This window comes from Heliangelus exortis, chromosome 28 (genome assembly GCF_036169615.1).
Source record: "Heliangelus exortis chromosome 28, bHelExo1.hap1, whole genome shotgun sequence".
Taxonomy (NCBI): Eukaryota; Metazoa; Chordata; class Aves; order Apodiformes; family Trochilidae; genus Heliangelus; species Heliangelus exortis.
Window position 1 is genome coordinate 3113729 of NC_092449.1, and position 27003 is coordinate 3140731.

The window sequence follows — 27003 nt, forward strand, 5'->3', positions numbered from 1 at the left end:
TAAAGCTGGAGAAGGGATCTGAGAGAGAAAAAAAAAAAAGAAAGAACAGCTCTATTACAGCATAGACTTTGAAATAGCATTTTGCTGCTGGAAAAGAACCATTGTGGCCACAGGTGGAGGATTTAAATGGCATTTAAATTCATGGATGTTAGGAGGTCTGCATTAACAGACCAGGCTCCCTGACTCCCAGGTGACTGACCATGAGGAGAGCAGAATTCTTTTCTGCCTTCCAGTTGCTTTGGTGGCTGGAAGAAAGACAGTTGCCATGAATATCATAATATTACCATGTGTTTTTCAAATATTTTTTTGTTAGGTATCATTTGATTTGCATTACAAAGTGTACTTCTTTATGAAGTACCAAGACGTAGCATGAAGGGGATCATTGTTGTAAGAAGATAAGTGGCTGTTTGCATTACCAAGAATGGTTTTCTGTGCATTTAGGGGGGAAAGTGCAGAGACTAAAATAGCAAACAATAAGGAATAATGAAAATAGGAAAATTTGGCTGTAGGGCTGGTCGTTGAAACAGCTCTGTGGTACACAGTCTGGTCTGGTGTGATAGGTTAACAGGGATCAATACAGCCTCTCAGCAGTGTGCAGACAGTGCTAATTGAACACAGAAAATGGGTTTTTGTTGGTGCAGACTCTGCTAGGCAGCCAGTACTTATTTTCCATAGTCAAAAGCAGAAGCTGGAAGTTGAAAGAACAGCTTAATAGCACGGGGGTTGTGTGGCTGTACCCACAGTTTAACTGCAGGCTGCAGCACCCAGCAAAAACCCCTAAAGATACTGGAGCACCATAAAAGAGAAATACATTTTAAGAAAGGTACAAACTGTGTTGGTTGTGTCCCCCACCCCTCTCCCCATGTTTTGCCTCTGGAGGTTTTTTAGATTTGGCCTGCAGTTGTGAAACAGAACTTTATGTTCTTGGCTTGTGGAGCACAGCAAGAGAACCTGAAGGCTGATGATTACAGTACTTCCCCAAACAGAAACAGGAGGATATTTATTATTAAGCCTTTGTTTAAGCAATACACCTTGATAAGTCTTGCCAGTGTCTGCTTAGTTTGCTCTTTTGGAGGCTTTGGAGCTCATCAATTGGAGATGGAATCATAGAATGGTTTGGGTTGGAAGGGACCTTCAAGATAACCCAGTTCCAACCCCCCTGCATGGGCAGGGACACCTCCCACCAGCCCAAGGTGCTCCAAGCCCCATCCAACCTGACCTTCTAGTGAGAGGACAGCCACAGGTTCCTTGGGCAACTGTTCCAGTGTCTCACCACCCTCAAATTAAAGATTTTTTTCCTAATGTCCAACCTAAATCTCCCCTCTTCAAGTTTGAAACCATTTCCCCTTGTCCTTTGACTACCCCCCTGTGCCCAAAGCCCTCCCCCAGCTTTCTTGTAGTCCCTTCAGATATTGGAAGGTTGCTGTAAGGTCACCTGGGAGCCTCCTCTTATCCAGGCTGAACAACCCCAAATTCCTCAGCCTGGCAGAGGACTCAGTTTACTCACTTTGTTGTAGATTGAGAACACTCTCTGTGTGTTTCCAAGAGGTTTCCAACCCAAAGGTATTTCCATCAGGAAAAGATTCTGTGATATAATTTCAAATGTCATTGATGAAATGTCCCATGAAGCCCTAATATTGTTCTACTCAACTGCTTCAAGGACAGTGAAATGAGAGACAAGCAGATGTAGCATAGGGGATATCAGGAAATGTGGAAAAACCTGTTTTCTGAGAGGAAGCATGAATACCTTGATTTAGCTGTGTGTGACTGAGCAAGGCAGAAGCAGAGGGAGAGATGATGATTGTTGGTGAAGGTACAGCAAGGAGTGCAGAGTAATAAACTCCCCATCATGGGGATGGGTGGGCACCAGTGTTTTTACAAGAAACACCATAAATTGGGGGTGCATAAACCTTGGCTGGGAACTGGAGAGCCTCTTGAACCACCCCAGCAGTGTGGTCCTGAAGCAGCCTCCCAGGCACAGTCCTGGATGAGGAGCTGGGTTTGGATATGAGGCACAACTTCCTCAGAGTGGCAAGAGTCCTGGGTTCAAGGAGCCACAAGAACTCTTCCACTCCCATGTCCTTAAAAGCACTTTGAAGAAACGGCAGCTGCAGACCTTGTCAGTGAAAAGTTTTAAAGGTTTTCTGGCTGATTCTTCATCTCTGCCTTCCCTGGAGTTCCTTTTTTTAAAAGGATGTATTTTGTCTCTTCTTCCATATCATTCATTGCAGACATGAGTGCTAAATAATTGTATCCATTTTTTATAAATCTATTACAGGCTTCCATGTATTGTGTAATAATGATTAAGGTTTTAAATATCTTTCCAATTCACAGTCTGCCTAGATTTCAAAAGCATTAAAAAGCTGCAGTATTAAAATTAAATTTAGCTCTGATATCTGTTACATTTGGTGTGTGTGCATGCACATATAAAACCTCTGTGTAGCAACAGGCATTGCAAAGAACTTGTGGGCTTTCTGTGATCTCAGATTTTTCTTGTTTGCCATGAAATGTTCTGTGCCCTTATACTGTAGGGTGTGAATAATTGTGTGTAGGTTCTGGTGTTTTACTCAAGGAGAAGATGATACTTTGCAATTTCCACACTAAATGGGCACAGTAGGGACCAATTTCCTGCACTTCAGACCTGCTGATTTAGCCAATACAGTAAGTTAAGTGGCAGCTTTACATTTCTAGAAGGATCACAGGTAGTATAAAAACGCTGCATCTCTGGGGCCACTTTCCTGTGCCAAGTCTGAGGGCAGCCAGTGGTGAGCATGGGGAATACAAATTCAAAAAGCAGCGGCAGGAGCAATGCGATCCCAGCTCCTCCTGAGCTCTCTTTTTGTGGTTCCTTTTCAAGGAAATGGAATGAGAACGTTTTTTTGGACAACGAGCTCTTGACCTCCAGGATCCTCTCCGTCCTCCGCCCGCATTCAGAGAGAGGGCTGAGAGCAGGGGAGCTGCAGTGTACACCTCATTTTCTGAGCACCAATTCCATTTTTGCCTCTTTAGCAGCTTCTCTGAAGGAGCAGCCCCGAAGTCTCCTCCTGGGACCGGATGGCACCCCAGTACTCCCACGGAATCTCGGAATGACTATCGCCCAAAGAGGAAATTCTCAGTCTCCATTGAATACTGCTGGAGCTGTTCATAAATTTGGGTAAGTAAATTGCTTTTCTCCTCACTCAGGGTTTTTCTGCTGCTTCCTTTCCCCCCCCCTTTTCCCTCAGCACCCCCCAAAAAACCCACGAAAACAAAAGCGGTTGCAGAACTGAAGGAAGAGCTGGCATTGATTTTTTTATCTCAAAAGATTATTCATAGAGCTTTTAAGCTCTGTGAGTTTTTAGGCTCTATGAAATTTTAGCTCTATTTCTTTTAAGGCTGAAATTAATTTTGAGTATCTCCTAAACAGTAATCTATATTTTAAAAATTTACATCACCTTGTCTTTAGTGCCTCTATCCAATAAAAGATACCATGAAAATAAGGCTGTATTTGCATGTCTCTGTCTAGATTATGTTTTTTATAGGTACATTTGTCTTCAGACAATTCAGTAATTTCTTCTGAGTTCAGTTATTCTAGGTTGTGCTAGTTCTGGCAAGTGAAGGAGACAGGAGGGTTTTAAATTGCAGGGTGCCTTGATTAAAATAGTAGACAAATTCAAAGCTACCTGCTCTTTTAAGTAGTTGTTTACTTTTTTTGTGCCACAGTTATGCTCCCTTCTCAGTGAAAGTGCCCTTTGTACTCTGAACTGCCTGTGGCTTGTCACCAGGTGATGTCTTTTTAAAATGTCATACAAGAAGCTGCATTCTTGCTCATGCTGCTTTTATTAAAACTAAGAGTTCAGTGGTGGAGCTGCTAAATTGACTTGCACTATAGTTTAGAAAAGATGCTTGTTAAAGGAGTTGGTTTTTTGGTTTATTTTGCTCAAGAAACTTAAAGAATTGTTAATGTTCTGGTTTGGTCCCTTGATCTGATTTCTTTGGCCATTCAGACTAATTTCACGAGACATGGATGAAGGAGATTCAGGATTTATAAAATTTAAGCAGACTTCAGATGATGTTGTCTCACTTGCATCTACAACAGCAGACTCCACTTTTCTGGAAGGTATGGAATTTCTGTGCTTTTCTGGATTTTTATGTAATTCCTTACACAATCTTAAAGCATCACTGATGTTTTTTGTTGTTGTTAATGATGGTAATGAAGGATACAGTGGGAAACAATTTAATACCAACTAAAATTGAATGTGCTTTTGGTCTAGATGCATATTTTACATCCCTCCGAAGTGAAATAGAAACAGATGCTCATGAGTTTGAGGCAGAGTCTTGGAGTCTTGCAGTGGAACAGTCTTATGCAAAAAGACAAAAGAAAGAAGTTATAAAAAGGCAAGATGTCATTTATGGTAAGAGCATTTGCTGGTTTTGTTATTCTTACAGCTTTTTTTTATATTTCATAGTGCCACTGTTTTGAAAGAAAGCAGGAATCATTCTCTTTATTGGCACCCACTTTGAGGTGTGCTTGAGAACTAAAACTGAGTGAAGATTTTGAAGTCTGTTACCTGTGTTAGTCTGCACAAGTACTCCTCCTTTTACTGATTTTAAACAACCCATAGTTTCCAATATGCCTTGTGTGAACAGCAAAGCCCAGCTACAGAATTAGGGAATAGCTCATCTGTAACTGGAAAAGGTTGTTCCACAAATAGGGACAGTCACTGCTTGGTGGGGACATTAATAGAGTAAATTTAGGTGCTTCACCTGAGGGGTGCAAAGACTGTAGTGAAGAAGAAGAAGGTGCTGCAAAAGATGGTGGCTTCCAGAGCCTGCTCTTTTGTATCTCACCAGTTGTTGCACAGCATAGAAATGATTTTTGATTTATTTCTTTTTTTCTTTTATTTCCCCTTACCCAGAACTAATGCAGACTGAAATGCACCATGTCAGGACCCTGAAGATAATGCTGAAGGTCTATTCTAAAGCCATGAGAGAAGAACTGCAGTTCCCAAATGCAGTTATCAACAAGCTCTTCCCCTGTGTGGATGAGCTCCTGGAGCTGCATGGGCAATTCCTGCTCCAGTTAAAGGAACGACGAAAGGAATCCTTGGAAGAAGGCAGTGACCAAAATTATATAATCCAGAACATTGGAGACCTCTTGATAAAACAGGTGTGAATTAAATTCTACCAATCTTGTTGACTCTGTAAATTTTATGTGAAGTCTGAATCTTGTTGACTCTGTAAATTTTATGTGAAGTCTGATTTAATACTGGATTTTTCTTCCCAGTGTAATTTGGGAGAGACTCCCAGCAGCATATCTGGCCCCAGATAAAATGAAATGTTCATTAGATGTTTTTCTGGGCCATGTGCATGTACACATGGTGAAATATGTGCCTGCAGATGGGTTGGTTCTATTTTTCATCTGTTCCAAAAGTAGAGGAACACATTTCTGGTGTCCATCCCAATTGGTGGCTCTCCTGCATTTAATGCTGAGCTGCTTCATTCTGACCTTTTTTTTAATTGCAGTAAAGATTCTCTGAACTAATTACAGCTTTTGCACCCATTCTGGTGTGGAGTAGGTGCAACCATTTCTTTCATATTGTGACCTGGTTTTTTGCCCTTCACCTTTTTACAGCTCTCTTTTTTTTTTAAGTGCAGAGGCCCAGAAATCTTTTCAAAACTGTCACAGTGATAACCATCATTTGGTTGTTTTGTGGTATTCCAAGCTCTCAGATATCACACTGCATAAATCTCTCATTTCTGGAACAGAAGAAATTGGTATATTAAATGTCTCAGTAGTCAGTTACCATAAACCCATGTTAAACCTGAGTCTTGCAGTTGGAGGTAGGTTTACTCTTAATGATTTATGGTTTATATTTCCAATTAGTTTTCAGGTGAAAATGGGGAGAGAATGAAAGAAAAATACGGTGTGTTCTGTTGTGGACACAATGAAGCTGTTAGCCACTATAAAGACCTTCTCCAAAGCAATAAGAAGTTCCAAAATTTAATAAAGGTAAACAACAACCAGAAGTCTCCCATTCTGACTCTGCAAAATAGACTCGACCACCTTAGGTTTTGTTTTTCACTTGAAGATCTCCTAAATGTGAATGAGCAGGGTTAGAGGGGTAATCTCCTTATTTGATGGGTGGTTTGCTTCCTGTGTTTTGGATCTTTTGAGCTGCCTGGACACAAAGCCACAATTAGCAGGTGTTAAATTTGAGGCAGGCTCTTGAGGGACTGGGGAATAATGAATGGGGTGTTTTGTTCCTGGCTCTGTCACTGGGCTCTGTCACTGCCCTGCTGCATCAACATCTTTGTAAAATGGCTGGATAAGAAATTAAAACAATGGTAAATGCTGTTGGTGAACTACTATAGGAAAAACCAGGTATTCTTAGTCTAGTTTTGCCCACTATGTACCAAAGCCAGCAGCTTGGCTCCAGGCTGGTTTGTTCACTGTCCTGTGGAATGAATTCAGGGCTGTGGAAGTTGTAACCTGAATCTCAGGTGGCATTGCACAGCCCTGAATATTCTCATTTTCCAGTCACCTGTAAGTGATACTGTGTGAACTTTCCAACAGGGCTCTAGACTTTCAGCTCTGAACTAGGTGTCTTTAAAAGGGAGAAGGCTTCATTTTCAAGGAGCTAAATAAGTTTTTTAAATATATCTTCTCAGTCACAGAAATGTTTTTGTTGGAAAAGCCAAGGCCACCATTAACCCATGTCCCTCAGCACCACATCTCCACAGCTTTGAAACCCCTCCAGGGATGGAGACTGCACCCCTGCCCTGGGCAGCCTGGGCCAGGGCCTGACAACCCTTTTTAGGAAGAAATTATTCCTAATATCCAAATCTGTAAAATCCTTTTGCTTACAGAAGTTTGGCTTTAGTAAAATGGAGGCGGCTAATTTTGTGGTGCTGTGCCAAAGGGTACCAAGGGGTTTTGGGACAGTGTGTGACTGGAGAGGTGAGGGAGGAAGAGCAGGAGATAACAGCTGTGATGGGACTGTCCTGTTTTCTAGAAAATTGGCAACTGTTCCATCGTGAGGAGGCTGGGTGTCCAGGAGTGCATCCTTCTGGTGACACAGCGCATCACCAAGTACCCGGTCTTGGTGGATCGTATTATTCAGAATACAGAAGGTAGGGTGGTGACTCTTTCCTAGAACCCCCCTGTCTCTTTCTCCCCTGTTTTGTGTGTTCCTTCCTCAGATGAGGGTCAGGCTTTCTCACTCCCTTCTTCCCTGAACGTGCCATTTTAGATGCAGATCCCTCATTGGAGGGTCAAGAGCAGTGTTCATGAAGTCTGCAACTACAAAACCATAGTGGTTAAGCCTGTCAGTTCATTAAAGATTTAGAGCTTTAGGATATTTTCTTTTTAAGCTTTAGGATATTTTCTTTTTAAGCTTTAGGATATCTTCTTTTTAAGCTTTAGGATATCTTCTTTTTAAGCTTTAGGATATCTTCTTTTTAAGCTTTAGGATATTTAAGCTTTAGGAAACACTGCTAAATGTTCAGGATGGAACGTCCTCATTCAAATATGTTGGGGTGGCTCAGATCTTTCATTCCAGAGTTGAAAAATGTGACTGATGGCTCCTCTTTTCTTTTAGCTGGAACCAGAGACCATGAAGAGTTGACCCAGGCCCTCAGTTTAATTAAGGACACAATCACTCATGTAGATGCTATGGTCAATGAGTGTGAGAAGGGGCAACGCCTTAAAGAGATTATGCACAAAATGGAACTCAAATCATCTGGGAAATGCAAGAATGGGCTTTTCTTCCGGAAGGATGACATGGGACAGAGGAGACTTCTCCTGGATGGGATGCTGTACTGGAAAGCTGCATCAGGGAGACTCAAAGGTAGAGGACCAGGAAGGGGAAAAAGTACAACTAGAAAACGAGATTTTTCATACTTTTTTTTTTTTTTTAGTAACTGTTTATTACCAATCAATTGAGTAGATGACAAGTAACCTGCTTGTTTAATAGAATATTGGAGGAAATAGCACTTGTTCTATTCTTGGCTTGTCCAATAAGCATCTCTATAATGCATGCTAAGTTCCTTATGCTGTTTGCTTATTATCTGCCTGATCTGCTTTCCAATTCAAAAGGGAGGTCTTTAGAGAGATGACAAAGCTTTGAGTCATCCTGACTTAGTCTCCTGTGGAAAGGCATTATCTTGTGCAAGCTGAACTTCACACTTGTAAAGATTGTGTTGTGTCAGCCCCATGGCACCTTCCTTCTGCATAAAGTCTGTTGTGCCAAAAAATCAAAGCAGAGTCCTATCAGTGGCTGTTTTATCACACAAGTGTTCAAGGAGAAGCTTCCATGGCACATAAAAGGCAACCAAGAGTAGGTGGCTCTATGGACATCTGCAGCTCAGAAGAATCTGCTGCTGAGGGAGACATGTTCCCTCCTGAGTGCTGGAACTGAGGGGTGGGATGGCAGGGTTGATGTTCTCAAGCTTTAGCTCAGCTCTCTTTGCATTGTGCTGGTTCCACATGGCTGCAGACTCTGGACAGTTCAAGTGACAGGCAGGAGCAGACCCAATATTGCAAATGTTGATGTGCTCTTCCCTGGCCCACAGGAAATTTAAGTTAAGTGATTTTTGATTTTTTACCTGTCCTTTTTTTCTTCTGTTTGTTGTCCCTGTAGATATTCTGGCAGTCCTGTTAACTGATGTGCTGTTACTCTTGCAAGAAAAGGACCAAAAATACACATTTGCATCAGTGGTAGGTATTATTCTCCTTCTTTACTAGGTTTACTTGAAGTATTTATGAAAGTGACAGTGTTCAGAAGAAATAGTTACAAATGTGAGGTACATGTTATGGTAGGCTCAAAAGGAAAAATCAAGTTAATAAACCAGCCAGCTATTATAAAAATCTATTCCTTTGAAGCAGTTCTGGTGATGGTTGAATCCCTCCTGCTCTCTTAGTGCAAAACAGCTTTCCCTTCCATCAGCCAGTTCTAGCTGCAACATCTCCTGTGGTTTTTCTGCTGCCTGAGTGTGTTCTGAGGTTCACTTCTCTTTTTTTTTTTGTGCTGTGACTTTCAGTGAAATTTGTTAGGCTGCTGTTTTCTATATCTTAAACGTGCTAGGACTGTGCTTTGCAAAGCACTTGCAAATAAAGTCTGCTTCTGCTTGTTGATGTGCAGGGAAAGAATCTTCCTTTTTGGTTAGGGTGATAGTAGCCTAAGATTTCCTGGGGGCAGAGAACCTTCCTGAAGTCCATGCAATAAGCACTAAATGCAGATGTAATTACTGCAGCACTCTGGAACACTCAGTGGATCTACTTGCTTTTCCAGGACATTTCCACAGGTATCCTCAGAGCAGTTAATTGTGTACATTTTGTCCTGATCTACCTCAGTTCAGGCTGTAAGAGAACCAGTAACAGAGAAACTATTTTATTTTTTTTTATAATTGCTTTCTTGGATGTTTTTTGTGGTTGGTTTTGTTTTGGGTTTTTTTTTTAAGACATTAATGTTAGAGCTGAAATCTAATGGCAAAACCTATTTTGGTAACCTCAGGGCAGTAAAAACCACTTCTCCAATTGCCTTTTTTCTAATGCACAGAAAATTGGGGATACTTTGACAAACCAGGCTGGCTGGATGGTGGTTGCTCTTGAACAGCACTGGTGAATCTTTGAACAGCAGCTGATTTTATGACATTGCCTCTGATAGGCTCATTTTGCCCTGCTTTCCAAATGCTTTCCAAAATGCATCTGAGTAGAAGAGGAAGTTCACAGAGGGAGAGAAAACACTGTTAGTGTTCTGTGTCTCAAAGTGTGGCATTTTTCCATATGGATGCCTTGAAATAAGTGTGAGCAGCTTACAGCCAAGCTAAAGCATTGATCCCAAGAAATAAAATCCATGGTTTTAGTCAGGATAGCTATTCCACTGCAAGGTCATGCCCTGGTTTAGATGTCCACAAGGAAATTCTCCTCTTTGTGAGCACAGATCATGCAGTTGCTTATGACAGTCCCCAAAAGCTGATCTCTGCTACATGGTGGGGTTTTCCCTCCCCAGAACCACACTCTGCAGTTACAGACTGATCCTTTTTTTTTTTTTGCATTTTGATGTGTGTACAGTTTATTTAAAATTCAGATTGCACTTCTCTGTAGGTAAATGAAGTGATAGGTGCAAAATGGATCTGCTTGGTGATTCTGTTTTTCCAGTGACCTCTGTTCATGGCTTGAGTTGCAGTGCAGCTGCTCAGAGGAGCTGCCAAAACCTGGAGCTCCTGGTGGCTGCTTCACCCTTAATTTTCCTTATTGTCACTCTAGATTTTTCTGTGAAGGTTCAGCACTTACAGAGAGCTGTTTTCTTCTGCAGAAGATCTTTCTAGGCTGCATATATTGGCCTTGTGCTGTGTAAAGGTTTCTGGTAACTAATACCCCTCCTTTAAATTTATTTTCATTGCAAAGACTGACAGCTAATCCACTTAATCCTTAATTATGCAGCCTACAATCTGTCACCTTATTTTGTTATTCACAGGGCCTGATGGCACGCTGGAACACCTCTGTGTCATGGTTTTATTTCTTTTCTAGCCAACTTGGAACTCCTAGCCCTTCCTTTTGTTCTCTCCTTTTACTCCCCACGTGTCAATATTTTTTCTTGTTCCAATTTTGGGTTGGCATCTCAGTGTTGTGCTGTTACAGCTCGTGGTGCCCTGTAGAAGCAGGGGGATGAAGGGAGCTGAGAAACACAAACCTTAAAGAATGTAGATAATAGAGTGGGATAAATGATGTTTTGTTTTGCAGGACTCTAAGCCACCAGTTATCTCGTTGCAAAAGTTGATTGTGAGAGAGGTTGCTAATGAGGAAAAGGCAATGTTCTTAATCAGCGCTTCCTTAAAAGGACCAGAAATGTATGAAATTCACACTGGCTCCAAAGAGGAGAGGAATTCCTGGATGGCACACATCCGCAGAGCTGTGGAAAGGTATTTTCTGAGTGAAGACCAGAGGGATTTCTTGTCTGTCAGTCTTCTGTTTGCAGGACTTACAGGTGTAAATGTATTGTAAAAATCCGTTTGACTCTGTCTGAGCTTTCTTCCTAAGACTGAAGAATGTGATTCTGTTTGTGTTAGTTGGGAAGAAGCTGCTTGTAAAGATGAAGTAAACAGCAGCCAAAAAGTTTATTTATATTCTTTCTAGAAAATAAACAAAAAAATTGATTCACTGATGTCAGATGCTCTGGGTAAGGGGGCAAGACTGACCCACAAGATACATCATTCAGGTTGAATCCAGAGATGGTTTTAAGTTATCCAATATGTAAATCAACCTTCAATCTGTCTCCTCCTTTGTATAGCTGTCCTGATGAAGAAGGAGGAACATTTAATGAACCTGAAACAGAGAGGAGGCTGGCTGAAGCAAGAGCTAAGTTAAAAGATTTTCAAGGTAATTACTTAATTATATATTCCACAAACTGCTTCTCAGCATCACTTGTGATTTATGACTTTTATTCTTTTTATCACATGATGTGCTCAAGTGTCTCCTTCAAAAGTCTTTCAACGTAGTGCAAGATTATGTAGAAATAGTTAAATAAGTCAAATAAGCTTTGTGTGCTGTTTGAGTCTTCCCCTTAACTGTTAATTATATCTCTGCATTTGATGCTCTGGCCATAAAATGAATAATCAGCTTCCAAGTTGGCTGTTAAGCTCTTAAGAGTGATTAGGAAAGCAAAACTGAGTTTGTTTCTTCCTTTAGAGCGTTTGAACATGAAAGATGAGCTGATTCTTCAAAGTCTGACTGAGAAGCAGCAGATTTATCTGGAAATGTCTGAGATGAATGGGTTTGAAGACCATTCCCAAGCATCCAGATCTAGGCTGCTTCTTCGGGGAGATATCTCAGAAAATGTGAATGGAGAGGAGATTCTGAAGTCTGCAGTGACAGAAGGTAAATGCAGGGTGGGAATGTGGATGGAGGGGTGGGGATAAGCTTGTAGGATCTAAGGACAGGTCCTGGAAACCATCCTGTAATAATCATATTTTTATGTAACACTGTTCAGACTTCCTTATTCTCAGAACCAAACTACAAGACAAGTGAAATACCCCTGTGATTTTAGGTAGAGAACCTTCTCCCAGCTTGGATGTTTTGTTTTTAAGGCTCAACCAGTGAAGTCTTAGGATGGGTCTATTCTGATGGGTAGTTGTGTGCTTTAATAATACACCAGTCCTGAAATACAGCATTATATGAGGTTTAGATATTAAAATAGCCTATCTAAAGAGAGTATATTTAGAAAGAAAAGAAGCACAAACATAATTTTTATTTTGGAAATCAAAGAAAAACCAAGCACTGAAGGCTTGATAATGGAACCTGCAATGAAGGAAGAGGTCATCTTTGTACATCCAATAAGAACCTGTTGTGAAGAGCTAGGCAGGAATTGAAATTCATCTGTACTGCAGGAAATATGTCAGTTTTCATCTGTTAACATCCTTCTTCCATCTTTTAGTGTACCTGGTGGTTGAATTTTTGCTTTTTAATTTGTTAGCATGATGCATTAGTCTCATTGCATAGACCTGGCTGTTTACACAGCATGTTCTCCTCTTTCCTAGCTGAAAATCTCCAGAACCTTCTCTTCACTCACTTGGGCAGTGGATCCTATCAGCCTGAAGATGGTTCTGGGTCAGGACTCCCCAGGAGGGCAGAGACCTTTGGAGGATATGACAGCAGCCCCTCAGTTTCAGTGAAAAGTAAGAAAGGGACCATTGAGCATTCTTCTGAGCTGCTTGGCTCTTTGCTGTGTTTCTCTGTGCAGAGAATGAGAGAAAGAGAATTAAGGAAGGCTCTGAGGAAGCTTCACCAGGCTCAGAGAGGACAATAAAAGCAAATCTGTGCTATTAGGATGTTGTATCTTTTGCTTCCAATCCCAACACTAGAGAGCAGAGTAGGGCTCTCAGTTGGAGTCATGCTAAGGGCACTACCTTAACCTGTGCTTTCCAAACACCAGGATTCCACACAGAGTTTTAATTTTGTTAGGGAAAAAACCACAACATCTTGACCTGAAGACCTAGGAAATGTGAATACAGCTGTCTGCTTTTTATTACTGAGTCATGAAAACTTTTCCCACATTCTTTTGTGCCTGCAACTAGAGGGTTGTTGAATCTTTAGATAATATAAATTTGGCACTGATGCTTTATCTGTTAATTAATGGAATAAGTGGAAATACTGATACTATTATCTCCATTTGTGCTTCGTGCATTTACTAAAAAAGAAAACAGTGTTTATTTCACAGGTTGTTAATCTCTAGCATTCATTCTGTTGGCAGCAGTATGTCTGTCATACAGAATGACAGACATTTTTTATACAGCAGGGTTTCTGTCTCCCCCTCCCTCCTTCCATGCTCACAGTGCTGCTGCTTTGAATAGAATTTTTCTAGTATTCCATGTTATGAGCAATTCTGGTAGCCACAGAGGATCATTTTCAGGCTTCCATTGTGGTTGCTTCACTTAAAATAGAGCAATGTAATTTGAACTTACTCTCCCTACTTATCTTAACCCACTCTGCCCAAATTTTTATGCTTTTTTTTGAGCAGTCCTACTCTTCACTTACCTCCTCTTTCCCTTTGAGGCAGCATGGATAAGCCATGCAGCTGCATACTGTTGGTTCTAACCTCAAAGTCACAGGTTGCTTTTTTCTCTGCTTGCTGTGAGGTTTTGCAGGCCCTGTGCTGCTGTGAGTTCCTCATACTTCACTCTTCTTCCAGGTGGTAGTTTTAGGAAGAACAGCAGTGGTGACCAGAGACAGTGGGAATGGAGAGGCTCTGCAGTGAGTCCAGATGTTCAACTCCATGACCTCCCTTCTGATGCAGAAAAAGGACCTCAGACTGTATGTTGGGCTTCTGCATGATTTAAATGCATTTCTTCATGTTCCTCTTCATGAAAGTGGTGCAGAACAAAGCTCCCAGAGTTCAAAGCTGTAATAGCTGGTAGGGCTAGACTGAGACAGAGTTTTGTCTGCTAAATTACTAGACTCCAGGAAGGATGTTGAGTTGATAGCTCAGCACTTGAGATGCACAATAACTTAGTTTTATGTTTGTTTGTTTGATGCTATATTGTTAGCACCATCTTTAATCTCCAAAGTTTCACACTGTTTCAGCCTGGACTCTGATTAAAGAATTTTTAATCTGTGTTCTTCAGTGTAGGGAAGGAATCTCTGCTCCAGTATTTCCTCATGAGATGAACCCTTCCAGCTTGCCCTGGCAGCACTGCCAATGCCCAACAAGTCTTTGTTTTGTTTTGTTTTTTTTAGAGTGATGTAACAAGTCTGGATGACACCAGTGGTTTTCAGCCCACCATAGAGTCTCAGGTATGTTGGAACTCTGGGAAGTAGCCATGGGAATACATGAGAAATATTATAATAATGACAAACAAAACCAAGCCAAAAATAAACCAGCCAAAACCTCAATATCCTTAATGTCTGGGGACCCACAAGCACCTTAACAGCCCTGTGCCTTGTGATTCTAACCCATGGACACAAATAGAAGTCCTATTAGAAAACAAAGATGGGGTCTGGGTCTGTAGAGAGATGTTTTGAAGAGCTGGCCAACTACTTTTGCATCTTTGCATGTGCTCAGCTCAGTGACAAAACTCTGAGTCCCCTGTGAGTGCTGCACCTGTGCAGTGATTCAGTGCTGGAGCATGGGAGGGACTGATCATTAAATAAATAGTTCATGTGAAGAAAACTGCTGATGAAGGCTGCTGATTCACATCTCTGCAAGGATTAATATACTGAAATTCATTGTGCCTGCATGTTGTCCTCTTGGCTGTTACTGTGCTGGTGTACCCTTGTAGCTGTGCTTCCATTTTGTGTGGTTTTGTAGACACACTGGGATTGTGTTTACTTTTATTAAAAAAAAAAAAAAGTCTGACAGGGCTCTGATCAAATGTCTAATGTCTTTTTTTCTCCCCCTTCTTCAGCTTGTCCAAAGGATACAAACTCTGTTACAGTTGCTCTTCAGTCTTCAGGTAAACCACTATTTACTCTCCCAGAGGTTTTAGGCATTTAAATGGAATGAAATTCATGGAATGTGCAGGTGTGGAGAGGAGCTACCATAAAACATCCCTTAAAGCTAAAGTGAAGTGCAGAATATAAGATGTGAGACTCAAGAAAACAAACCCTGTGTCTGGTGTTTTGCAGGAAGTGTTAGATTTGTTGTTTTAAGTAATTGTTTCCTCTTTCCTACTCACTTCAGTGCAATTCTACCTGAAGATCCTCCTGCTCTCCATCCTCATTTCTTAAAGCTGTTGTTGGTACACACTATTAGTTGTACTACTGATTAGTCAGCAAGATTTTGGCTGATTCAGAGCCATCATTTCAGGTGCAAAAACTGTTCCTTTTCCCATACTTAAACATAACTTCATTCCTTAACCACCATCTTTAGGCCGTGGCAGTCACAGTGAGCTACACAACCTAGAAGTGAAGTCTGTTCTTGAAGACAGATTTCTCTGTGATCTCATGAGGTTGATGCTGTTTTCTTCTGTTTACCTGGGCACTGGTTTTGAACCCAAGTGCCTTATGCTGCCCTTCTCCTTTCCCTTCCTTCTTTCCCCTCCAGGCAGTGATATCCCAGCAGGACAGCTACATTGAGATGCAAAGAGCCACCATGGCAGACCGGGAGAAGCAATACCGGCTGCAATCCACACGAGGCAACCTGCTGCTAGAGCAGGAGAAACAAAGGAACTTTGAAAAACAAAAAGAAGAACTGATGAACGTCCAGAAACTTCAGAACCAGCTGAAGCTGGAGCAGCAGCGCCTGGAAAGGGAAAGGATCCGGCAGCAGAAGGAATTTGAAAGCACTGAAGCTCGGCTGCAGGAATGGGAGGAGGAGACAAGGCAGCAGAGAGAGAAGTTGAGCCAGGACAAGGAGGAATTGGAGAGGCAGAGGGAGGCCTATCAGCACGACCTGGAGAGGCTGAGGGAAGCACAGAGAGCAGTGGAGAAGGAGAAGGAACGTCTGGATCAGCTAAGGAAGCTGAAGAAGCAGAACACAGTGTCAGGCACTTTCTCCCCAGAAATGGGACAGGTGAGGAATTGGTTTTCCTGGAGTATTTCTGGTGGACCTGCTCACCTCTGAAAATTGCCCTTTTTGCACAATTAACCCATGTTTGCTTGTTACTTGGCTCCTTGGACTATCAGCTGAAATACCTGATCATGGCTGCTGTGAGAGACACCAGAGCTTCGCAGGTCCCCAGGGCCTGTGAAATTCCAACCAGACATTTGGTAATGAGAATATTTATTTTTTTTTTTAAATCAAATAGACAAGAAGTCATTTTTGATCACGTCTGACTGAAGATTTTTTTAGATGCAGGCAGGTGATTGCAGAGGGTGGGCTACATTGGTAGCACTTTCTGGAGTAGATTTCTAAAAACATTTTTAGGTTTCCAAACGTGAATTTTGGGCTCTGATAAAACTGTCTCATTTGTTACTGTCAGAAAGTCAGTAACCAGAAACTGGTCACTGTTTTCTCCCCATCCTCTCATCACCTAGCACAGTCTGCTCTTGCATTCCTTTGCTAGGTGCAAGATTCAGCAGGCTGAGGTTCTTCTCAGAGTTCAAGGATTTACAGTCATGCTCTAGGCTTGATCTGTTCCCTTTTTCACTAGAAAGTGCTTTATTTGGGGGCTGAGGTTGGTCTCTCCTTGTTTCTGAGAGGGTAAAATACCCGTTTTTAGAACATTTAGAACATTTGAAAATGTTCTTTTCTTCACATAGAGCCAGATGTTAAGTCATTCCGTGAGCTTCAACGGAGAAGGGCTGGAACCATCTCTCCCCATCCTGAAAAGTTCTGGCAGAGTCAGTGTCTCTGGGATGGATTATCTGGAACGACCAGACCTGGTTCGCAGGGACAGTACCAGCCTGGAGAATCGTCCAGCCCTGGCCTTGAAGAATGAAGTGCCAATCCATCTCCTGAGTGCAACAAACCAGATCCAGAAACCAGCCTCAGTCCAGCAGCAGATTCCCACCAAGCTGGCCACTTTCACAAAAGGAAGCAAGGAGAAAGGTGGGAAGAACAAAGCATCTCATAGGACAGACAGTTCAGGTAAGGGAATTGAAATGCTTTTCTGCCAGCAGCACAGGGAGTTTAAACCTTTGGCTACCCAGAAATGAATCTACTACAAAATCACAGAATCAACCAGGCTGGAAAGAATCTCTGAGATCACCCACTACCACTGTGGTTCCCAGACCATGGCACTGAGTGCCACATTTAGTCTCTTTTTAAAAACTTCCAGGGATGGAGACAGGAAGCTGAAGAGGAGCCAGCAGTGTGCCCAGGTGGCCAAGAAGGCCAATGGCATCCTGGGCTGGCTCAGGAACAGCGTGGCCAGCAGGTCCAGGGAAGGGATTCTGCCCCTGTGCTCAGCCCTGGGGAGGCCACAGCTTGAGTCCTGGGTCCAGTTCTGGGCCCCTCAGCTCAGGAAGGAGATTGAGGTGCTGGAGCAGGTCCAGAGAAGAGCAAGGAGGCTGTGAAGGGATCCAGCACAAGTCCTGTGAGGAAGGGCTGAGGGAGCTGGGGGTGTTGAGGCTGGAGAAGAGGAGGCTCAGGGGAGACCTCATCACTCTCTCCAACTCCCTGAAAGGAGGTTGGAGCCAGGGGGGGGTTGGGCTCTGCTCCCAGGCAACTCTCAGCAAGACAAGAGGGCACAAGAGGTCTCAAGTTGTGCCAGGGGAGGTTTAGGTTGGACATGAGAAAGAATTTCTTTCTGGAGAGGGTGCTCAGCCATTGGAATGGGCTGCCCAGGGAAGGGGTGGATTCTCCATCCCTGGAGATATTTCCAAAGAGCCTGGATGTGGCACTCAGTGCCATGGGCTGGGAACCACGGGGGGAGTGGAGCAAGGGTTGGACTTGATGAGCTCTGAGGTCCCTTCCAACCCAGCCCATTCTAGGATTCTGTGATCCACCAGCATCCATGTCAGTGTCCTTGCTGCAGTTAGGAGGCTCTTAAAATCCCTCAGTTACATGTGTATATTATTTAACTTGAAAATATCACCTGAAAGGATAGTGTTGAAAGTGGAGCTCTGTAATCCAGCAGGCCAGGATGATGGTGAGAGTTTGTAACCCAGGGTGTAAAATGTTCTTGCTGAGCTGTGGTGTTAAAAGAAAGGAACTTTTCCTCCTGCATGAGTGCAGTGTTTTGAGGCTTTTTTCACTCTCTGTTCAGAGTTGTCATGACATGGAGTGCAATGCCTTCCTTAGCACCACACAGTCATTAAAATTCAGATTGCCAGCCCAGAACTGAGGTGCTGCAGAGCTGAAAGGGGTTACTTTTATCAGAAATAGAAACAAGTGAAAACACAGTTGTCCTTCCACAGTGTAATTCTACTGCTAACTGCTAGGTGCTGAAGTAGTGATCTTTGGCAATGACAGACACAGTAAAAAACATTTTTTTTTTCTACCACTTAAAATAGCTTTACTGCCAGCTTAGGAGAATGGCCTACAATTTTAAGTTACAAAATTATCTTTTTAGCTTTGTATAGTGTTCAGACTTGGCAAGCTTACCCATCTCTTGGACCTACACTGTTGTAGCAGGCTCAGGACTGAAGCAATCTAGGAAGGGAAAGGGGGGAAAAAAGTCTTCTGCACATTGTAGAAATGGCTGGCTGTGTCATGCCTGAGGTTTAGTACAAACTTTGGTTTTGCACGTAAATGAAGCCTAAAATCCTTTTACTGTGAATACCAAATGCTCATAAATGAGAAAATAAAGCTCTAATACCACATCCTCAGCTTTATTTTTTTTAATAGCTCTTACATAATGATCTCTGCAGTGGAAATGCACTTAATGGTGTTTTTCTGGAATTTATATAAAAGGTAGAAAAGACAAATAAGTTCTCTCATGAGCATCAGTGGGAGACATGCTTGTTATGCCCATATGTAGACCTCAGAATAAAATGGAACAAGACTTTCTGTACCAGAGGCAAAATTCAGTCTATTGAATTTGGTTTCTGTGATGTGTAAGGAATGTGCACCAGGAGGAGTTCTTGGGATCCAGAGTGACCATGCCATGAATTGCTTTTATTCATGAAATTAAGGAACTGACAGGCTGGAACACCAGGCTTGGTGCACACTGCTGCTGAGCAGCTGTGAGACAGATGGAGAGCAGGGACAAGCAGCTATCACACTGCTGCCTGCTAAAAGCAGTACAAAAAACCCATTGCTGTTTGAATGCCAAGGACAAAGGCCTTTTTCTTTTCCTCTCCTGTGCTTTATAATACTAAAGTGTACAATCTGAGGTTGTCAGGGGCTGCTAGTAAGTGAATTCACAGTCCTCAAGGAAAAGGAGAGAGAAAGAATTCATCGTTTAAACAGAGGAGAAAATTTTAAGTATCTTGAAACAGCAGTACCAGCTCTTTGTGGTGTAGCAGCTATGCAAAGGTGCCAATGCAGTGAGCCCCAGCATGAGATTTTTGTATTAAATACATTTATGAAGTACTGCTGGCCTCTGAGACTGATGTGTAAAATATTTTCTTTAGCATCTGTTGATCAGAAGCAGCTGTTCCCCCCCAGGCTTGTTGGACGAGACGAGGGGCTCCTGAGGGGCAGAAGATCAGCAAGCCCAGTCCTCCCAAGCAGCCAGACCCCTCCATTCCAGCCAGGTACATTTTAACCAACTTCCACATCCATGGAAATAACACCAGGGTGCCTGTGCAGTCTCATGAATCCCTTTTCTCCCATGTTTTTCTCCAGAATTGTGTGGCCCCACAGATGCTCAGCCAGAAGCACTTTCATCTGCCTCAGCGAACCCTTTCAAGCCCAATAACGTTCACGTTCAGCCCCTGGTCACCTCTCAGCCAAGTCTGTTAAATGTGCAAGATGATACCAGCAAAGAAGATGTGATATTCTTCTAATTGTTTCCATTTAAAGATTAATCAGCTGACACACTGCTTCAAGAACTCAGGCCCCAGTGCTCGACCTGGCAGAGACAGGAAATGGGTGTCTTTTCATCCCTGTCCCGTTCCTGCTACCAGGGACCAGACCAGGATTCCTGCTCAGCTTTGTTGGCTTCTCTGCCAAATTTAACAGATTAACAACAAATGGAAAATTTGCTCTGCAATTCTCCAAAGATGGGAAATAAATTTGGAGCATATTAAAATGCTGCCATTTATTGTAATTTGTTCTTTTTGGAGAATGTACCCTCCTTGCGGGCACCATCTTGGAAATGGTTAGAGCTGATGTTGAGCTGCCCAGATTTTTATGTTAAAAGGTTTTAGTAGTACATAAGCCCCAAAATGGCTGCAAATTTTTCAATCTGTTTTCACAGGTGCATGGTCAGTAATGGAATATGCTAATGATATGTTGATAATTAGTTGACTAGCAAGCCAGTCTCCTTACAGCCAGGCGTGACAGACGGTGTGGTGCCCGCTCACGGGAGCCAAATAATTATTTCTGCTCTTTTGGTGAATCCAGTGGAGCTCGTGCTCCATGGCCAGGCACAGTGGAAGAGAGAAGGCAAACTTCTTAAGAGTCTTCAGAGGTCAGGAGCTCCACCTGCTCGTGGGTGAGAGGGGTTGGACGTGTGAAAATCCACAGCGGTAACGAAGAGTTGGACTGAATGTTTCATGGGTCATCAGCTTGTGTTGGGATCCCTGTCTCCCTGGAGACATGGGGTGGCTCTCCATGTTGGGGAGGATCCCAAGCAAAACTCATGAGCTGGTTCAGAATGAACTGAGTCTTGGATTTTGTTCTTTGCTGAAGAGAAATGTGAGAAGTGTTTGGATGCCGTTATTTATTGTCTTGTGTAACCTTAAGTTTTCTGCATCTTTTGTTTGTCTCTTAACTTGCTGGGACTTTACTCTGAGTACCAGAAGATATCAAAGCTGCTGTTACTGCAGAGATTTCTCTGCAGCACTCTTAGGAATGAAGGGAATTAGAAATGTTTGGGTTTAAAAAAAAACAAAAAATAAAAGTAGACTCTTAGCTAAAGCTATGTTGGTTCAGCTGCTTTACAGCTAAACCAGCTTTGATACCTCTTGTTAAATGGGTCAGTTCTTAATCATGGAATGGTGAGGACATTAATGTTCTGCTCAAAAGGCATTATTCCCCTTTGTAGTAATTTGCACAGACATTTTATTATTTTCTGTAATTTTCTCTTTATCTCAGTTCCTTACTCCATACATTGCTTAGGGATGTCTGTCCCAATCTGTGTTGAATGTGACCAGCCAGATACTGTTTAGAAGGTATTATTACAAAATTAAAGAAAGCAGTATCTGAGAGCTTGAAAACTTGGGCAAATACCTCTTGGAACATGATTGATAATGTTGGGTTTTGTATCTGTAACTCTGATTTCAAGTGATTTTTAGCACCAGGGGCTGGAATGCCTGCTCAGTTCTCCATGGAGTCACATGGTGGTGGCATCAAATGGCAATTTGTCAGTCTGCTCACATTCATGCTGCCTTCATAAGTTCCCCTTGCTTGATGGAAGTGTTAAAATGATTCCAGTAATTACAATGCAAGAAACATTATAGATTTGCAGCAGAAAAAATACAGACTTTATTTTCCAGGGGTGCTGATTTTGAGTTGTCATCTTCTGGCAAGAAATGGAAAAATTCAAATGCACTGCTCAGATAAAGATAAGCTACAGAATACTGATTCAGTCATAGGGACCAAGCACCCCTGGCTGGAAATCTTTGTGGATTGAAGGGTCTTTTTCTTTGTGAAGTGATTCTGGTAAAAAACTGAAGCAGTGGCACCAAGCTCAAGGAGAGAGAACCCCAAACCATTGTGCTTTTTACCAGACTGGTGACACTCCCCAGCCCCCTGACAAGTGATTGCTATGAAATTGGACACATTTCACTCTGATACCAAAGGACTGCCTGGAAAATCATCAAAATTTACCCAAATTGTATTTGCAGCATTTTTGTGGTAACAATGTTGATGGTTAGAACCTAGTTCTACCCTCTGTTAATTTTTTTGCATTCCAAAAGCTAGGTTGGAATGTGGGGGAATTCTTCAAGTCAATGCAACTTCTGATCAATCCAGCAGCCCTGTAGGGCTGATATTACAGTTGGCTGAGGTGGAGGCTCCAGTCATTGCTAATCCACATGTAATTTCTCTGTAAACAGCCAGTGAAGCAGGAAGAATGCACAGTATGTTCTCTCCTTCATGCTGTGGTTTGGGCCACTCCTAGGGAAAACTCTGTGGCCTCAATGCCCTAAATTACCAGGTTTTTAGAAGTTTTAGCTTAAAGCTAAGTTGCATCAGTGGAATAAACCACCTCAGCCCAAGATGGATGTCTCTGGGTGTTTTAAAAGGATTTTTGGCAAACATTTAATTTGGTGCCTGTCCCATAGCATGGGAGAGAGTGTTCTAGGGTCTGAGGGGGTTTATTTGGCTGCTTTCTTCTTCTGTGCAATGAATGAACTCAGAGACAGAATAGTGACAGATAGAAAATGAAGTCTGCAGTGAGATCTCATTTCTATTAATGTTTTAACTGTTTTAATACTTTTTGTCAGCAGTGCTTCAAATAAGTTCTGACTGTTAGCAAATGGACCCAGGACTGTTATGGGCCAGGCTCTTAGTTCAGCACCCCAAAAGCTCCTTGGAGTGTGGGTCTTCAATCTGTAACTTGAGAAATTACCTTAAAAATCATTCCTTATACTCAATTCCCATGTCTAGCTCCAGCTTTATGTTTTCTCCCTGAAGAGGGATTGCATCTCCTTTCACTTGGCTCAGAACTTTCTGTCTGGGGATTCAGGTGGCCTGAGGGAAGGAAGTGAAAGGTATTAGAGAAATTAGAATTTAGAGGAATTATGGCTCATCTCTTCAATTCTGCAAATCTGAAGCTGTGAAATTGTTACCAGATCACTCCAGTTGAGTGAGCTCCTGACTCAAATCTTGTACCTTTGCTCTGCTAGGCAAATTAGGCTGCAAAATATTGCTGTGTCCTGGGCTAAGTAACCAGCTATTGAGTCTGGAGAGTGACCTTGCCACTTGACTTTTTGATTGCTTCAGATAAATTTCCTTTTAAGTGATACTTGAGGATTATATAGTTCAAAATTCTGTGCCTCCCATGGGCCTTTTGGCTTCTTTCAGAGCTGGGGTGAGGAGGGAATTATAGCTTTGAGCTGCCTCCTTCTTTGCTTTGTGTCACAGCCTTAAAATTATTGTCATGTTTGTCTTGAATATTGTGATGTTGCAATGTAGGGGCTGCTCCTATGGTTCTGATTTTCAATTTTAATGGTGTAAAGGATGCTTCCTCTTTCCTGGTCATTTTGTATTTCAGCCTGAAGATCCCTTTATGTCCACGAGCACTGAGCCCACCTCTCCTCTGTGTCTTGTCAATGCTTTCCTAGTTTTTCAGTGTGCTCTCTGTGGCTTGGCATCTGTGGCATGGCCCTGCAGTGAGATCCCTTATCATTTCCCAGTGTGAGGCAGAAGAATTGGTATTTTACAGATGCTTGCTCAAGGTAATAGCATTTCCTGCAAAGGTAGGAGCAATTCTGAATAATTTTCAGACACTTTCTGTCTTTCAGATGATTCTGCATACGTGGAGCTTAGTGTGTTTGCCATTTGCATTTACAATGGAAGTTGAAAATTAAACTAGGAAGGGATTCCAAGTGTGTATTTTGTTTCACTTCTACTTTTAACTCTGCAGAATAGGAGCTGCTGAGGCTCCCTGGTGCTGCTCAGTGGAGTCCCTGTGTTTTGTGCCCCTGTGCAAGGGAATTTGGAGCATTTTGTTGTCTTCCCCAGCAGTTCTTACATTTATATGAGAAAAAAAAACCAACCTTGTTGAGGCCAGGTTAGACATGTGCTATCCTTGCCTGACCTCTTACTGAGTAGGTAAAAAAAAAAGCCTTTTCCCCTGCTTTCTTTCAAGGCCAGACCCAACATCTTTGTAACCACTGGCTGTTCTTTCTCATTTTTCCAGCAGCATTTTATTCATCCAACACCATGTGTGCAAGCTCTGGTTCGTACCATTTGTGCCATGTTTATAAATCAGTTTTTTATATTTTTGTACTGAAAGGAATTGGAGCACTTTAGACAAGTTGATTTCAAGTTCCATTTCTGTTTGTACCTGGCAGGAAATCTCTCATGAAAGTAGATCCTGTTGGCATAATTCTGTGCATCTCACTCAGAACTGTGAACTCTCTTGATGCTCTTTAGTCTTAGGTCTGGTTTCTAGGCCCACCTTGCACTGTAAAGATTTAATAAAAAAAACAAAAAAACAAAAAAACAAAAAAACCATGGTCTGTGGTTAAATCGACCATTTGTTGGGGAAGAGTTTGGTTTTGTTTTTTGTTAGGCTGTAAACTTTGTAAATAATTCAATTACTGTTGATACTGCTGTAGCAACATCTTTGTAGTCCTTATTTTATTTGTAAAGTTGATGGTTAAATGTTAATATTCTGTTGACTTGTGCACTCTTGATTAATTGTAAACTTGATCTTAGCACACCAAATGATGATTTTTACCATGATTGCAATGGTTTTCCACTGAAGGATTTTCAGAGCTGCAATAGGACTGAAACCAACTTCTAGCAATAAAAAAGTATTCAAAAACTGACTGCCTATATATATATATATATATTTGTATATATATATATATTTACTTATTATTTTCTATATGAAACAAAGATCTAAGCAGCAGCCACCCCTTATGTGCTTCTCATTTTCTTCCCTGGACAGAGATAACATTCCCTGAGAACAAAGGGACAGTTTTCCAAAGGAAAGGATAGAGGACAGGAGGTGTTCAGTGGAGGAGACTGATAGCTGCAGACCTTGCCAGTGAGGTGAGCACTCAGGGGGGGAAAAAAATACCAGCTGGCCTCAAAATGTTGGAGCTGAAATGTCTGTCTGAGGGAGAGAGGGAACTTCACAAAGCTGATTTTCTATGTTGGTGCCATGGTGCCAGGCTGAGGCAGGCCTGGCTCTGTCCCAGACAGTATCAGTTCCCATTTGGAACAAGTATAACAAAAATAGAAACTTTCTCCCTAGTTCTTGTGCTGATTTGGCAGCCCTCCTCTCTCCCAGCACCATCCCATAGCCTCTGGCTGGTGGAGAGCTTCCAGCTCCAGAGTCAGCAAGTTGTGTTTCCTGGTAAAATCCCTGCTTGTGGCATCCTTGGCAGGCTGGGACCTCAACTGGAGAGGAGGAGAGATGCAAAACTGGGGAGAGGGAGAACGTGGGACTTAGATCAGGATTTTTAAGCATCAAAACCCTGCACTGGAGCCAGTGTGGAGGAAAACCCTCTGCTGGTTTTGGATGTGACTTGGGCAGTGGTTTGGGAATCACTTTGTGGAGTGATAAGGCTGGAAAGAAAATCATGTTGTGGAATCCCAGACTGGTTTGGATCAGAAGGGATCTTCCAGATCATCCAATTCCAACCCCCCCACTGTGGGCAGGGACATCTCCCACTCAGCCAGGTTGCTCCAAGCATCTTTGGAAGACCCCAGGTCTTTTTGGACAGGAGTCAGTTGGAATTTTTTGGTCTCTGCAATGCAGCTGACATCTGGGTCACGGCACAAACTGGAACTCAGGTGGCAGAAACACAAGTTTTTCAGTTTTTTTCCACCCCTGTAAATAACCAAAACCTTCTAGGCACACACCAGTATTTAAACTACAACTTGATCTTTATGGGAAGTAAGGGAGTGATGTGTTAGTGACATTTTGGAGTGTGTGTGTGTGTGTGTGGCTTTTTCTCACCCTTCCTGGGAGAGAAAATTCCTTCTATCTCCTGCTCAGTTCAGCCTCCAGGCAGCTGAACCACAGTGGCCACAGGAGGTCACTGCCTCTGTGTGCTCCCACAGTTCACTGTCATTGTCACCAGAGCAAGCTGACAGAGCAAGAGGGACTTGGAAATGCACCCTGAGCATCAAGAAATGGAATCAAAGTGATTTCATGGGGCAGTTCAGAGGAGCTGCTGTTGGAGCTGTGGGTTTAAATTTTTTTATTTTTTTTTTCTAATTGCACTGTACTCTCCCACAGCCATAATTGTGCATCAGAGCAGTAGGAATTGTTTCTAGAAAGAGCTTGGATGGATTCAGGGATAAGGTGCCCAGGAGGGATCCCTGGAGCAACGCTTCCCCCTTGGAGCTGCCCAGCTGCAGCAGCCCAGAGTTCTGCAGGGGCAAGTTAAAATCTCAGGCAGAATTTGCATCTGTTAGAAGTTTGGTGCTGCTGCAGCAGCCCTGGGTGTTCAAAGGAGTGTGGGTGTTTGTGTTCTGCTTCAGTTCTTCCCGCAGCAGCAGGGCAGACATTCCTTTGGTGATGACAAAAGGCCAGGCTCATCCAGAGCCCTGAGCCCTGAGCCACCTTCTGCAGGGTTCCTGGGGGTGGCGGTGCCTTCAGAGCTCTTCACTTGCTCATCCCAATCTCCCAGCAGCTCCTCCACCCTGCCTTGTCTCTCTTTCAAATCTGGAGCTAATTAACCCGAAACCCAAACCACATTCTTGCTCTTGGGATGAATCATTCAGAGGCCATAGGCAATGACCAGGCTTTCTGCTTCAAACCTTCCTCTTTCATGTGGCTGAGACAGGGCTGATGGTTCCCAGGCGTGCAGCTGAGATCCATCAGCCAGCCAGATGCTGGAGGACAAACAGGCACAAAGGATATTGGCTCAGTGGGAATGTGCTGTCTGCTGCCTTTCCCTTTCCTCAGTCCCACGACTCAAATCCGGGCTCATTTCTCAGCTCAGCCCAAGGCTCAGCAGCCCCAGGGATGTGGGGCCCATCCTTGAGTGGTGGTGGCACTGCTTGCATCTTTTGCACCCAGGGGACCTGGCAAGAGGATAAAAGCCCAAAGCCTCTTGGAGCTGGCAGGGCTGGGGGGTGCCAGGCGTGGTCCCTGGCTCAGGCACAGTGGGAATTGTTTCCTTAGGAACATGAGGAACCCTCATGGAGCAGCACACTGTAGGTATTTCTCTCCAGAGTCAGAGCAGCAGTTGAGTTGCTGCAGACCTGAGGCCAGCCCAGGTGAGTGTCTGGGACAGGCAGATTTTCAGGAGGTTTCAGACAGCTTTGGGGGTCATATCCTTTGTTCCTTCTAAACCATCAGAAGTCAGGGACAGAATCACTCTGTGGATTGTTGGTGCCTTCTTTGCCC

At 42.8% G+C, this 27003-nt stretch overlaps 1 protein-coding gene across 8 annotated transcripts in view; it reads left to right on the forward strand.

Moving 5' to 3' along the window:
• ARHGEF18 (Rho/Rac guanine nucleotide exchange factor 18) overlaps positions 1-24462 on the forward strand; it is a 50333-nt gene extending 25871 nt beyond the window's left edge. For 6 of the 8 annotated variants that reach the window (XM_071728071.1, XM_071728073.1, XM_071728076.1 and 3 more), the window contains 19 exons: positions 3010-3154; positions 3987-4099; positions 4254-4394; positions 4899-5149; positions 5867-5992; positions 6996-7113; positions 7581-7829; positions 8622-8698; positions 10727-10905; positions 11274-11362; positions 11672-11860; positions 12520-12657; positions 13671-13792; positions 14216-14272; positions 14884-14931; positions 15522-15989; positions 16679-17006; positions 19436-19558; positions 19650-24462. In XM_071728071.1, the coding sequence (XP_071584172.1) occupies positions 3010-3154; positions 3987-4099; positions 4254-4394; positions 4899-5149; positions 5867-5992; positions 6996-7113; positions 7581-7829; positions 8622-8698; positions 10727-10905; positions 11274-11362; positions 11672-11860; positions 12520-12657; positions 13671-13792; positions 14216-14272; positions 14884-14931; positions 15522-15989; positions 16679-17006; positions 19436-19558; positions 19650-19810 (3122 nt within the window). In that variant the 3' untranslated portion in view covers positions 19811-24462. The remainder of the gene's footprint in view (positions 1-3009; positions 3155-3986; positions 4100-4253; positions 4395-4898; positions 5150-5866; positions 5993-6995; positions 7114-7580; positions 7830-8621; positions 8699-10726; positions 10906-11273; positions 11363-11671; positions 11861-12519; positions 12658-13670; positions 13793-14215; positions 14273-14883; positions 14932-15521; positions 15990-16678; positions 17007-19435; positions 19559-19649) is intronic. The other 2 variants (XM_071728075.1, XM_071728074.1) reach the window with 1 other exon arrangement.
• The last annotated feature ends 2541 nt before the right edge of the window (positions 24463-27003 follow it).